Consider the following 15277-nt stretch of genomic DNA (forward strand, 5'->3'; position numbering starts at 1 on the left):
TGCTTTTAAAAGCAAATATTAAATAAATAGAACTTAGTAAAAAAATATTACTGAAAACATGTTCTAGACAATCTGTCTTGGAAAAGCTGGTTTTCTGAAACTACACAGACCTTGCAAAACACTATTATTGGACGCTCAAAGAACTGTGCCAACTTCATTACATGGCATGTGGAGAAATATCTTGTTAGTATTAAAGCTTCTGCCTGATAATTTCACTTTGCCCCTTCACAATTTTTATTGCAGATGATGATCAACTGTTTGTCATTATTGTTATTTAAACCTGTGACTCTCATTAATCTTCCTGAACTGCTTCTTTTGTGTATCAAAGATTCTCAGACTAGTTACTTGTTTCTCCAACACAAGCCAAACATGCCTTTTGGCCACAGAAGAGTTATTTGTGAGATGATGATTGGGAGTGGACTAAAACTACCAGAGCAAAACCAGGTCAACAGGAGGTTGGAACCATTCTAACGCTAGAACTGCTCTCAAAAAAACCTCCAAACAAACCTTTATGAAATGTGTGGTGTTCCAATTTTGCCTGTAGTTTTTCAATGAGATAAAAAATTTAAATAAAAATTGCATGGTTTTTTTCCTACAGCAATCTGCATGCATATCAAGAGACAAATCAATTATTAATAGATTCAGCACTAAAAAGCCAAGTCTGAAACACTGGAGAGGTGTGCACACATTAGCCATTTAAAATCTAGCTCCAACTATGTTGCAGAAATTCAGATCATTACACTAATTGACAATACTAGACATTGAAACTGAGATACATCAGCCAAACCAGGTCTTTTATATTTTGCTTATTGTTGTGAGTAATAAAGGCACAATTGCCAGCTTACACGTACAAGATCAGTATTGAAAAAGACCTTTACTTCAGAAATAACATGTAAAGACAAAAGATCCCGTAAATCTGCTTATTTTAATTTCTTCCTCTTGGCCTGTTTGGTGCTTACCACAAATTACTTTTTATTTAATCTGCTCCTATGTATTTGAAGAGGGTCAGTCCTAGGCACTACCATAACATACATGAACAACAATAATAGACAAGTATCATATTGCAGGACAAAGATGTAAGATACACTGTTTGGTTTAGTCCAATTTAATAATTTTGCCTAAATTAGCTAATCTAGGTAAAGAAAAATTTTCTACTGTACCAGTATCATATTCTTCTTCATCTCCGATGCTGAATACTGGCTTCACACCACGGTAGGGTTTTCCTACTCTGTCACTGCTGCTGACATGTCTGTTGGCAATGAAAAGGGCAGGAGAAGGCATGAGACAGGAGAAGAAAAGTGACTTTCAAACTGATGGTCTGAGCTCCACAGTAACATATTGGCAAAATGCAAACACAGCTGTGCAACAGAGAAGGACAAGAGACTCTCATGAAGCTGCCTGCAAGGAAGAAGTGCGTGACCCACCAAGCAACTTGGTTAGTTAAAGCACATAGTTCAGTCACTTTGGGAGGCTGACTGTTGTGACAAAGAAAGTGGAAAGAAATGCTGTTCTGTTTAAAAAAAAAAACCATCTTCTGCTCACCTTCTCAAATGGCAACACACATTAGAGACCTGAAAACTGACAACATGCTACATTTCTAGCATGAAACAAAAACGTATCTGGACAGTCAGAGCAACTTCACAAGGATGCCAGATAAAGCAAAAAACAAAGACTATTAAGTAACATATTTGGAAATTTATTTTTCTGGTTAATTCCTCAAAAGATAACAAAATGCCTTAAGAACTACACTGTGGGGTTACTACAAACCATGTGTGGTAATCTAAACCCTGACTTCCGATTCATTACTTCCAGCTAGAGTCAAATCTTGAAATATTTGCTCAGACAATTCCTACTGCTACAATCCTAGCACCAGTGTGATATTCATGTGTTGTCAAAAATCACATTTAAATTGTTTCTACAGATCATATCAAATGACACAAACACACAACTGAGTCACAATACAGGCAATTTCTAAAAAACCAAACAGTTCATAATTTTAGCCTTCAGAACTGGCAACACTTAGCAGTTTTAAAAAACTCAAAACAAAACCAGAAAACCTGCCTGTCCCTTTCCTCCAGTTCAATAAACTCCTTTCCCACACTGTATGTTTATGTTTCCTAGCAACTCTAAGCCTTGGTTCCTGTTTAAAGTACATTCACAAACTCCAGTTTAAATGCTTCTGTAGAACCAAGTAGCATTTGGTTCTACAGTTCCAGGACAGGGAACAGGTTTAGTAACATGTAAATTAATGCTATTACTTAGGGATATCTGAAAATAGAATTGAAAGTTAGAAAAGAAAAAAAAAAAACATTTTCAAATTTACTAATATAAACAAAATAAGGAAAAGTTTAAAAACCAAACAAACAGAAAGGTGGTCTACAATGGCACAAAAATAAACATACAATAACATGCTCATTAGTGTTTAAGACAATAAGCATCAATGACACTGACAATTCAAGAGGGCAGTGCTTCCATATGGAGGCCTTTGTAAATATGCTTTAGTAATACATAACCAATTGAGTAAGAAGCAGCACATTTAAATAATGTCAAATTGAATTATGCAGAGGATCTAAAAGCAGATCTCACTGGTGTTTATCAAATGAAGTTAGTCAGGACAAGAGAGTAAACAAGAGAGTAAAAAGCTACTTTATAAAAGCCTAGTAACATCTTAAACTAGAAATTGATTCCCTTTAACCTGTTTACATGGAAGACCATCATTACATGGTTACAAATCGAATGCAATGTCCTTTGGTGGCAAACCTGCCAAATGAAGCATCCTGGTGACAAACACAAAGTAGATCTAATTGAATTGATACAGAAAAAAATGCCATTTTAGGTTTTAGAACTATAAACTATTGTAGGTTTTTTTAGAACTGTAATTTTAAGAAAATACTCTAAGGATATAAAGTGTGAGCCAATTTATTCTTGCATCTACCTAATGAAAGAAGATGTGCAATAGGAGTGAAAGGAATAAACAAAATCACCGAAGTAAAATCTCAATATATCAAAACTTCTTGGTTATGAATACAGATTCATGCATCTCTGAGTTATCAAAGAATCACCATATTTACTTTGGTATTTTAACACTTCCTTACCATATTCTAGAAACAGATCAACAAAATGTAGGGTACAATTCCCATGATCTTAAGTATTTCTAAATTAACAAAACATACTATGTGCTATGGCCTATTCCCATTGTTCTTCTACAGAGCATTACTACTGATTTTTCTCACATGAACAACACCTTTCTGTGATGCATTCGGATGTGCATTCTGTGCGTTCTGTGATGCACTCCCAGCTCAAATTATGTACAAACTACTTGAAAGAAAAATTAGTCAAAAAACCTAGAAAACCCACTTTTAAAATTTTCAGTAATTCATCCAGCACTAACCTTCATGCATTTCAGTGTAAGTGGGTCAACAGCTACCGAACTCCTAAAGTATAACCAAAGTTTGAAAGTGATTATGCATGAGCTACTCTTCAATTATCACAAGTAATTTTATAAAAACCCAAGTCACAATTTTTATTTCTGAAATAATTATAAGACACTCTATGCGAGCCAAATGTGAAGGGCCTCCAAATTTGCATGAAATGTAGTAGTTATGTGAACAAGATGAGGTAAAATTGCAAAGCATATTTACTTATCAGTTTTTTTTTTCCCAGTAATGAGCATGTCTGCTTCTTTCAGCATGTTCCATCACCAACTGATAAGATGCATAAAAATTTGAGACTTCCAGACAGAATTTCTGTATGGGTTCCCTGTCATATCTACCTACATTCTAATTATATTTTATGAAAAGTTTACTTTTCACAATTATAGTCTCTCTTGTTAAAACCTTGAGCCATAATTTGTTCAGTAATTGTTCCTGGTGTCTTCTACTAGTACAGTTTACTAATAAAATGTATATAGGAAATGACAGGTTAAAAAAAAACCATAAAAAGCAATAGTAAGGGAGAGAACAGAAATAACAAAGCAGAAACTAAGAGAAGAAAGCACTGCCAATACATTCTTTTTTCTTCCTTTAGTCTCTTGACCAGTGCTTGTAAAAAGCAACAGTTTTAATATATTTCAAGAAATTAAATTCATATCAAAATATGCAAGCAATCTTGTCAGTGTAACCAATGCTTACACACATTGTGATGCCATGCTAAGTACAAGAAAGGTGGTTTTAGTTAGACTGCTTAATTATCAAGCTTACCGCTCCAGGCTTGCTCTGTCTGGCCAGGAAATATTGAAAGGTATTCTACAGTACATTGGGGCAGAGGACAGAACAAAAGAATTAAAAAAATGTAAAGGAAAAACCTAGATAAATAGCTGAAATTGTCTATATTGGCAATGTATCTTCTTCAAGGAGGATGCTTGTGAATAAAAACAAGGCTTCATGAAGCTGGACACGAGGTAAAGAAATATTTGCAAAAAAATCTACTAAAAGATGCATTTCATATGCTACCTATGGTGTACAAATAAGCATTACTTGATTTCACAGAATGGCCTGGGTTGGAAGGGACTCTAAACACCAACTTGTTCCACTCCCTGCCCTGCACAGGGATACCTTACACCAGACCACACTGCTTAAAGCTCCATCCACCCTGACCTTGAGCACTGCCAGGGATGGGGCAACCACTGGGCAACCTGGGCCTCACCACCCTGTAGAGAATTTCTTCCTAATATCTAATCTAAATCTAGCCTCTTTCAGTTTAAATCTTCACAGTCATTCAGTTTAATTCATCACAAAGCAAAAGCTACCAAACATTATTTAAGAATTTTTTGCCTCTAATGGTGAAATAGAAGTAATAATAGTATTTTAGAAAAACATTTTCCAACACAGAAAGAAGGAATGATCTGAGGTACTATTAAAAATTACTCATCATTTGGCATGTATTTTAAATCCTGCTATCAAAGAAATGCTAGGTTTCTGAGATTCCTGAATACCAGTGTCTTAGTATTCAACACACACCTTCAAAGGCTGGAATTTAAAGAACTACAACAAGCATTTCATTTAAAGCTCTGACAGATGAATGCTGTTATTCTTGTATTTAGTTAAGATAATTATTTGGAATGATCACTTCCAAATTTGAAAGTGTTCTTCAGTCTACTTGCATATTCTCATTCCTTGCTGTACCTGAAGACACAAAAACCAAACAAGCATTGATTCTGAGTTTGAAAAGCAGCTTTACATAAGGACTTGGAAAAAATCGAGATCTCTAAAAGAGGTAAACTCAATTTGCCAAGATGCAGCAGTGAAAAACACCAAAACAGAACAAAACCAACCAACCAAAAGAACCTATCCAGAATCCCACTATCACTCATCTATTTCATCAGAGTCAGGATGGGGAGGAATGGAAATAAAAGTGAAATAATTTTTCACTTTCAGGCTAAACACAAAATTGACACACTAAAAGAAGTGAAATTAAGTGACAAATTCTAGATAAACATTGAAGGCAAAAGGGACCCACACTGGCCTTCCAATACTAAGGGGCACAGTAGGCTCCCTGGGTCATGATAAAATTGTGAGGAGGGTAGGGGTAGAAAATTAAAAAACTGAATATGGGAAACAACTTTTTCCTAATTAGCCCAGTTTTCTCACTTACAAACAGCCACACAAAATAGGAAGTCACTTCTCCCAGCTAATGCACAGTGAGATATAAATGACGCACCTGTCCACTGGAGTAGATGTATTTTCAATGAAACTGATAACTTTCTCTTTCACATTCACAGATTTAGTCTTCAAAGCAACTGTCATTTTATTCACTAGGGATTTCACTCCTTTTCCATCACCTGAACCGTTAGGAGAATCACCCTGTAAAAGTAACTCCTCTCAGGATTAATCATATAAAAGTATGTTATTTCATCTCAATGAATTTATTAAAAAGGAAACAGACTACAAAAGAGAAATTTACTTTTTGGTACTCAGTAGAACCTCAATTACACAACTGAGTATTTCTTTAATATTCTATCAAATAACAGCAATGATATTGAGGAAAATATCATCCGATAAAGCAAGCTTGACAAACTGAGCACTCTGCTATGGACATCTAAACAAAAGAATCCTACTAGTGATACATTGCATCTTAATTAAAAGCTAAATTCTACACATAATACATCAGCTGTAGAAAAGATACAATTTTGAGCTTTGCCATGAAATTGTATGCCACTTTATAGTAACTTGTTCCCAGAGTGAGTAAGAGCTAGGGAAAGAGTTGTCTATTACATGTATTCTGCTGGAGAATGACTACAGCAAGTTCTTACCTACAAACTCTTCCCCCCTCAAGAGGATAAAAATGTTTAGGTCACCTATCACTAGACAGTGATGATAGCTTGAAATTAAACACACAAGTGAAAACAGTCATGACTTGCAATGATGCACTTTATGGAATAGAATGAGGAATGTGAAGAAAAAACACATGACACCTAGGGCTCCCATCGCACTGGAACACTTACACTAAAATTTCACTTACATCAACAGAGCTTATGCTATTTCTTGAGCCTGAAGTACTAGCAATCCAGTGGCCATATCCATTTTCTGGTCCTTCCACATTGATATCTGCTAAGTGCTGTTGGAGGGCTGTTAAAAGGCCATTAAAAACATTCAGAATTACACTGGACTTAGTCTGTTGATGAAAATATTGTATATACCCTAATCAGTAGGGTATAGTCTAATCAGTAACAGTTTTTTCCCCACAATTCAATTAAATCCATAAATTCAGCAGTCACTATAATAATCCTTGGCTTTTCTTTCAGTAGTATAAAGGCATTAAGAAAATCTAATTATCTAATGCCTATTTATCTACCTAATATACTATTTTAGTAAACATTTAGAGTACAGCAGCAATTAAAAATAAATCACTGCTTTGATCTTCAAGACAGCTCTTACAACACCACACATATTGATTAATAATGCCTCTATTGTATTGTTATTAATGTCATATTGTAGCACAGATCTCACCACTGTTGTAGAGCCTGATTAATTCCAGCAACATCAACTTATCAATTATGAACTCCTGATTTAAGAAATCATAACAGCAGTTAATAGTAATTATGAAGCTGCATCTTCTTCATATGAATCTGCAATCAACAGTGGCTAAAGCGTCAAGAACGACAAGCTGGAAGGAGGAATTTCTCCAATTTCTGCATTAATTTTTCACCACTCAGAAATTTGGGAAAGCCCTAAGAGTTAACCACAAATGTGTAAGTGCACTGTGTTTACTTACACAAAACAAAAATCTGACAAATGAGACCTAGTTGCTATTCATTTAGATGGTTTTTAGCAGAAGTCTCAGAAATATCAACAGTGTTAAGATATCAGGACTTTTCAAGTCAAATTTCCTTATTAATAAGCTTACCCATAAAGCCTCCTTTGGCAATGCTTACATACTCCTTATTTTTCTGCAACAGAAAACACAATTCTGATCAGAGCAAAAGCCTGTGGAATGAGTTTGGCAAATATGGTAGTGAAATAGGGGTTAGTTTGTTTACTTAAAACTGTAAACTCAAGGAATGTAAAAACCAGCTCAGATTTTAAGGAGAAAATGTTTTGCCATATACCATCAGTGACACATGCAGACACCCTTTACCCCAGCTGTTAAATCAATTTAATAGTACCTGTAAGAAATGTGCTAACACCATGTTCATGTACATGTCTTCTTCTTCCCTGCCACTTCCCATGAAGCAGAGATGTTCCCCACCAGCTATGGAGCCAGACTCAATAGATTGTTTTTGTGCTTCTAACAGGGATTTCACAGACTGTGCAAATTCTGATGGGTTTTGAAGCATCTGTGGAATGAACAAACAATAAATGCTGTTTGACACCAAGATATTTTAAGATGAGTTGTGAAAGGAGACAAACTTTGAGAATGGTTACAATTCCTTGAGCACAAGCAAGACAACCTCAGCACTGGGCAAGTCACACACACAGAACCTGACTGAGACCTCACGTTACATAAAGAACACTGTGAATGATCCTTTATTTCCTCACCCCAGGAAAGAAACATAGATTACATTTGCTAGTTTATTTCTGAAGGCATCAAGTAATAGTGGAACAAATCTTTGCAACTTCCATGCTGCATTGATTTGGTAATGCAGCAGTGGGACTGGTTTCCATATTTACACATGCTTGGGCACAACACATCCAAACTTTGAAGATTTGAAACCCATTAAACTACCTACAATTTCTAGATGCTAGTAAAGTCTTCCTCTTGTTGCCTCCCCACTAAGCTTTTTCTTGTTTACTTATCAAGATTTGGGAAAAGAAATTACAATTGAGAATACAAGGAGGTATTTGTGATTCTTTGTACTCTCAAAAAGCTAAGGCTGGGATACATGAAGGGCTACTATGCATGCAAAAACATGAGTTCCACATGAAAGAGATGGAGAAACAAGGACTTTCTCAACACAGCTAGAATTTTAACCTGTGTTTGTGGGGAAGGTACTTCTTTAAACTCATAAGACAATTCTGATCTGTAACTGGACTGAGGGGGGCAGGCAGGGGCCAGAAGGGATTCTCATCATTTTGTCGGTACAGTGGATCAAATTATGAAGGACAAAGTCAAAAGTACACAACCTAGCCATCAGTAAGTAAGGCTGAATTTTAACTGGGGTTTTCCTAGAGATAAAGGCTGCTGCTTTATTACACAAGTCCTAAATCTCAATACTTCCTCTAACTATAAATGAGGTGGATTCCAAAGTGCTTTCTCTCCCCATTGTCTCTCCTTACAATAATTTTTGCATACTTTGCACATACAGGAATATAAAATGCACTGAAAATTCCATTAATGACTTTTCATCACAGAGGTTTTTCCCTATAATATTTTCATAGCATTGACTTTTATAATAAAGGATGAACCTGGTGACATTCATCCACCATGGTTTATGAAAGACCATTAATTCCAATATACAATTTAAATACATATGAACTGATCACATCTAATTTAATTGTTTTCATGGACTCCTTTTTCATATACTATCAGCTATTTGTACCACTTAAAAATTTTAAACGCTTATTTCTACTACACTGAATATGACATTCAATTAAGACTAGCAGAACACCCACATAGGACAGAGAAAGTTTTTTTCTGAATTATTTTTGATCCAGGTTAAAAGCCACACTATCAAAGAACCAATTTAGGTTGGAAAAGACCTTTGTCATTGACTCCAACCACGAACCTCACATTGCCAACTCTCCACTGTTAAGCCACATGCCCAAGTGCCATGTCTGCAAGTAATAAATACCTCCAGGGATAGTGACTCAACCCCTTCCCTGGGCAACCCGTTCCAATGCTTGACAACCCTTTTGGGGAAGAAATTTTTCCTAATATCCAACCTAAACTTCCCCTGGAGCAACATGAAGCCACTTCCTCTTGTCCTACAGCTCATTACTTGGGAGAAGAAACTGACACCTATCTTGCTACGACCTCCTTCAGATCCTTGTTACAACCTCCTTCACTCATATAATTATATGCAATTATATTTAATATTATATTTACACATGTGCATATAATACTGAATAATGCATCACTTTAATTAGAGAGGTAAAGATATTAGATGCAGGACTGAACTTAAGTAAGGTATAAAAGTCTTTTATGATGTAATTTCAAATAAATCACTCCATGCAGCTTCCACAGACTGCTTAAAGTAAAATAGCTGAGGGCTAATCCAGAAGTGATGAATACACCGCTAAAATGGAAGTGATTTTTGGGGGAAAAAAGGACAGAGAAAAATATGACTGAACGTTCAATTAGGAATTCATAATCAAATAAAGTACAAAATCTTCACTGAAGTTATTAATTCATAGCATACCTCAGTGCCAAAATCAATGCACTTTCTCTTTCATATTGTACAGCAAAAATTTTAAAGAAGCAACCAAATTCTTTTCAAGATATATGCCCTGTAAAAGCAGACTGTAATAAGACTGGCTGTGGCAAAAAAAAGAAACAAAGAAAAAAAGTGTTCTTTTTAAAAATTAATTACACTTTTCACTGGAAATTAGGATGCTAAAAAGAGATTTCTCCTCCATGTATAGTCTTTAGTCTGTATGGGTTTCCATTCCTAACCAAAGAACAGGAAGTCCGGAATCCCAAATTCTTATGTCATTAAGGACTAAACTTCTCAGTAGAATGATGGTTCTACCGTCTCCTTTAGAGAAGCTAATTTTTAAAGTCTTATCATCACAAAGCTATACCCTGCGGTACACAGACTGAAGTCTAATTTAAGAATACTTCATTTTTCAAGGCAGGCATTTCTCTCCCCTTCTACCTCAGTCAGGACTCAAATATCAGTAAAGAAACAAAAAGCATACAAACCAAATCCGAGTCTAAATGAAATGCTGTTGATAAATGCCCAGCATTGTATTGCTCTGCAGGACGACAATCCACTACAAAGAATCTCACTCCTTCCTGAAAGAGAAATTTTTCAACTTCAAAATTGCATAATTATTGGCAGAATTCAATTACATTCTAATACTAACTCAAATACTACAGGAACTGCTCAGAAGGGCTAAGAGCTATTAAAAAAAAAATCTTACTTCATTGGATTAATCTGAACTTTGTCTACAGCTACCAGACCACCAGCAGTATTCTAGTGTCAGCTTTCCATTAACACATCAGCTCGTGCATGGGAAAGGATCATCCAAGTGCAATTATATAATTTCTACTGAGAGGAAACATAGTGGGTATGAGGCAATCCAAGAGTCCACTACTAATCAGCACAGCACATAAGGATGGGTTTATGTCCCACCACCTTGGACAGGATATAAACAGATTCTTAACTTTATTTGGATGAGTAAAAAACCCAAACTATGCATGACAAAAACTGGGGCCTGAAAACTGCAACAAGAAGTCTGTAGTCAATAAGGAAGACTTCAATCTAACTACGTTATGATCCATATATGGGTCTTAAATATTTCTAGTGAAGCCCCTGCATCTACGTCTCCAATTAACTTCTACTGAAACAAGTTCAATCAATTTTCTTTTTTTTCATTTAAACCTTTCATTGACAAAAGACAAATATTCCTTAACAGCGTTCTTCTCAAAGGTACTGAGTAGTGAGCTTTAAATTTTCTTCTACAGCAGCTTCATTTGGAAAAGAATTCAAATTAGTGAGATACTACTTTCAGCTCACACTCCTCAACTTCAAATCAGCTCTCTTAAGCTCCCCTATGCTCCTTGCTACAACACAAATGCAGTGAAGACAGCAGGTCATTTACAAGGGAGAAAACTTGAAGACAAAAATATTTTTTCTGAAATAGCAAACACTCATTTGTGCTGTTAGCATTTAAAACTAGTGGTTGTGATTGATTCTTTCATTTTTCTATAAAACTGGGGGGAAGGTTAATTCAGTATACTGACTCCTTGTTGCTGATTTGCTTGCAGAATCTCGGACACAGAAACTGCTAGACAGAGAGCCTGGCTCAAGTCTGTGTCATCATCTTTGAGGCCCAGCAAGCTGCTGCCAAAAAGACTGTGGTTGTCCTAATAAGGCAAGGAAAAAAAAGATTAAGTGAAGCCATTGTCTTCATGTGTGAAAGTTTAAAATAAAACTATATCTGTCTCAAACATCAAGTTCCATGCACGCGTATCCCATCCACATAATCATGAAACTTTTGATCAACTGAAATTCTTTCTGAAAAATCATGCAAGGTCTGCACTTCCATTACAAACATGCTTGTTCACCACTCTGACCATGCCAGCATGATGCAGTGGCTCTGGTATTTGTTTTTTAGTTGTTTGTTTTGTTTTTTCCCCACAGGAAAACCTCCCATATCTGTCTACACACATCAGAGGAAGTGCATACAAACTGAGGGCAATGGCCACCAAATATTTTATTTCATTCATTCACTAAGTAGATATCATGACTAAGGAAGAGCTGCAAAAACAGTGCAGGTGGTAACAGATTTATCTATAGTAAGAGACCTTTTCTTCTTTGTTATTGCAAATCCAGCTAGCACTGCTGTGCAGTGCACTACAATGCAATTGTGTCAACATGAAGTTTAGCTTCATCAGTTCTTACAAAAGCCTCATTGGGAAAATGAGGTTATCAGTCATGAAGTGAGAATATTGCAAGGAAGCTTTTCTCACGTATCAGTTAACCTTATCTTTCAAAGATCCTAACAGTAAATACCACCAGAGTAACAACATGAAAAAAATGTTTAAAAAAAGAATATTGGAATGAAATATTCAAAGTTACAGTCAGCAAGAGCTTAAACACTTGCCAAAAAGAAGAGAATTTCAAAATTGCTGTTATTACCTTCCTGAAAGAAGCCGGAGTTTTGCTACAGTAATATTGTGCCAAAGAGAAGAGATCTTCTATATCCTCTAAATCAAGATTGGCTGGTGATGTTTCTAAGAATTCTGAGACAGACAAACAACATAAATGCAACACTATTTCAGACACAGAAATCAAACAACACAGATCATAAAAGAACTTATTTTTAATAAGGCATAACAATCTAGTGTATTGACTAAACATGAATATTGATCCACTCTCCAGATGAAAAGTGAAGATACAGGAAATACTCCTTATCCACAGAAAACTTATACTTTTTGCTAGATGTTTGAACCTTCTATGCAAATTATTTTTTACCTGTATAGTTTTAGCTTTCAATTCTAAGTCAGCTACTTTTAAAGAGCTCTGACCATGAGAATCCTCTAAAATGAGTACTTAATCAATAACACTGCTCTCTCTCCAGGATAACCCATATACAGCAAAGACACAAAATTCCAAGCACTCTCATTTTGAACTACTAGAGATTATTTATTACATTGTATTATGTGTGTAAAAAAAACACAAAGGCAAGAGTTGTTTAAATTTTCCACTGAAATTTAATGCATTTTCTATAAAAACAATGAATTAGGTTCAAATCAAGTGTGCATGAAGACAATCCAGAAAATGCAACAAGTGCAGTAGATTTAAAGAAGGATTTGCCATCTGTTGCTTTGGGTTTAGTACTTCAAACTGAAGTATAGAACTAGGTGTGGGAGCACTAAAAGGAATAAGGAAAGAAGGTCAAGGAGAGGGCAGCAAAAGTAAGAAAGAATTAGTGTGTGAAGGGATTAAAAAATGAGAAAAATCACACGGAAATTAACACTTGAGCAACAAAAAATAGTAATAAATGGGGATTACAGCATATAGTAAATATTTCACTAGCAGCTATGTAAGAGAAGTACTTACTTATCATTTCTTCTTTATCTGATTCTTGTGCTAAGATAACGTCTCTGAAAACAGTAAAGTCACAGGCATAGATTAAGTCAGTAAAACCAAAATGAAACAAACCTGGATTAAAACAGTGTCAGCAAAGAATGTCCCAAAGAATTAACTATACACTTACTTTGCATTGACAAGGATGATCAACATTAAGAAATAAATAAAGAATGGATCTGCTTGTTGTAGATATCCATCCCATATTGCCTGAGTGACTTCAGCTGAACAGTAGTATGAGAAGAGGCTTCCAAGCTAAAAATTTGAAACATAATGTGAGAAAAAGCAATTACCAGGAACAATCATATCAGGAATACATTTTTAATAGAGATACAAGGTATCTAAAAGAAAATAAACCCAACAAAATTATGATAAAGGCTACATCTGCACAATGTACTGAAAGACAGTTCTAACCTCTAAACCAGCTTTCATGGAAACAGTGCACAACACTACAGATTATCTTTGAATAAATATGACTATTGTGAAGGCAAAGTTGGCTGTACACTGCCAGCCTTGCAAATTCAACCACAGATAACACAATCAAGCTGGAGTACTGTTTAGCTCACAGCCACTGCTAAATACCAATTATACCAACAAGACAATCATAAGAGAATATATTTACTCAAATAGCATAGCAATTAGGGCTTTGAAAGGATCCTGCAAACATAATTATTTTTATTTTCCACAGCAGAATTGGGCTAATTGAACACAGTTGAAACATTAGTTTGACAACATCATTTACTTAGCATTACATTATGATGCTCTATGGCTGAGTAATTAAACATTTGCAAGCATCAGAAAATTTTCATTACCATTTAAGAAACTCTGCCTGTTCCCATGCTCCCACTTAAAAATACATCCTCTCTGATATACAAAGTTCAAAGCAGATAAAAGGTAGGAACTTCTTACTGTACCTGCCAGATTTACAATCACACCTAACTCAAATGCATACCACCTGACTTCACTGGGGTCCTACTGTACTCCCTGATGCATACAAATTCCACATACATTCACAAATGGATCAACACAGCTATAGCTTTCAAAAGCTTTAAAACACTATCATGGAATATTTCAACACTTCCTAGTGTAGTTTTATAGCAAAAGATAGATCTATTCAATTCTGGCTCAAATGCAACTGAAGATAAAACATCCATGAACAAGATGACAATGGCAGGTCTCAGTATGTTGTTTATATACTTCTAAGCATTAGTAATACACCTATACAGACAGATTTTTCACAGATGAAATAAAGAATTTTACTGTAATCTCATTATATAAAATGAAACTTATGATTTTTTCCAAAAATTGTACACCAAGAAGCATGGTGTTGAGGACTGGCAGCTACACCAGCTTACTTCACTACCACCTTTCAGAGAGAAGATTCTTGTTCTAATTGAGTTTCAAAATTTGAAGAAACAACTTCAAAGATTTTTTTTTTATGTACTAAGGAAAATTCTATTAAAAATGGAAATTGAGTGACAAAAAGGACCTGATTTCTCTTTTGAAGGCTCATGAGACTGACAAAAAGCAGATTTTGAGAATGTGAAAATTTTTCCTAGACACATTTTTATACTAAAATTGGCAGCAGCCTTAAAAAAGAACAAACAAAAAAATCCCCAAAGGCAGACCTCACAGTTTAATAATTCATTCATTTTCACTTTTTTAACTGAAAATTCATACGGTTGAAAAAAAATTTTACATAGCCAATGAGTATGAAAGAAGAACCTAGAAAAGTTCATGGGGCAAAGCCTTCTCTATTAAATTACAGACTTTGCCTGTGCAAGCACAGTATCATGATTTTGTATTGCATATACTAAGTAGCCTTGATACAAAAATTTTGTTGTAGTCCTGCTACACAAAATTTATAAAAAGTTATTGAGGTGAGAATCTCTGTAACTGCCCATAATCTGAGGCAGTTTTGAAGAGGAAATGACTAATGCTTTAAAAGTTGTAAAATATATGTGCCTAAATTCTAAAAGACGTACATATATGCCTTAGCAGGGAGGTTTCTAAAACAATTAATTCTTCAGCTTTAAAAGACCTGTTAGACTGATGTTACCCTTACCTACAACATACAGCTGCCCA

At 35.2% G+C, this 15277-nt stretch overlaps 1 protein-coding gene across 7 annotated transcripts in view; it reads right to left on the reverse strand.

The window, feature by feature from the left end:
* TBC1D23 (TBC1 domain family member 23) overlaps positions 1 to 15277 on the reverse strand; it is a 30400-nt gene that overhangs the window by 3885 nt on the left and 11238 nt on the right. For 2 of the 7 annotated variants that reach the window (XM_054517922.1, XM_036390342.2), the window contains exons 6-16: positions 13323 to 13447; positions 13166 to 13209; positions 12242 to 12375; positions 11344 to 11466; positions 10300 to 10392; positions 7604 to 7774; positions 7345 to 7387; positions 6460 to 6566; positions 5659 to 5801; positions 4200 to 4244; positions 1161 to 1249 (exon numbers count right to left, since the gene is read on the reverse strand). In XM_054517922.1, coding sequence (XP_054373897.1) covers positions 1161 to 1249; positions 4200 to 4244; positions 5659 to 5801; positions 6460 to 6566; positions 7345 to 7387; positions 7604 to 7774; positions 10300 to 10392; positions 11344 to 11466; positions 12242 to 12375; positions 13166 to 13209; positions 13323 to 13447 — 1117 coding nt within the window. The remainder of the gene's footprint in view (positions 1 to 1160; positions 1250 to 4199; positions 4245 to 5658; positions 5802 to 6459; positions 6567 to 7344; positions 7388 to 7603; positions 7775 to 10299; positions 10393 to 11343; positions 11467 to 12241; positions 12376 to 13165; positions 13210 to 13322; positions 13448 to 15277) is intronic. The other 5 variants (XM_054517924.1, XM_036390349.2, XM_036390372.2 and 2 more) reach the window with 3 other exon arrangements.

Source organism: Molothrus ater, chromosome 2 (genome assembly GCF_012460135.2).
Source record: "Molothrus ater isolate BHLD 08-10-18 breed brown headed cowbird chromosome 2, BPBGC_Mater_1.1, whole genome shotgun sequence".
NCBI lineage: Eukaryota > Metazoa > Chordata > Aves > Passeriformes > Icteridae > Molothrus > Molothrus ater.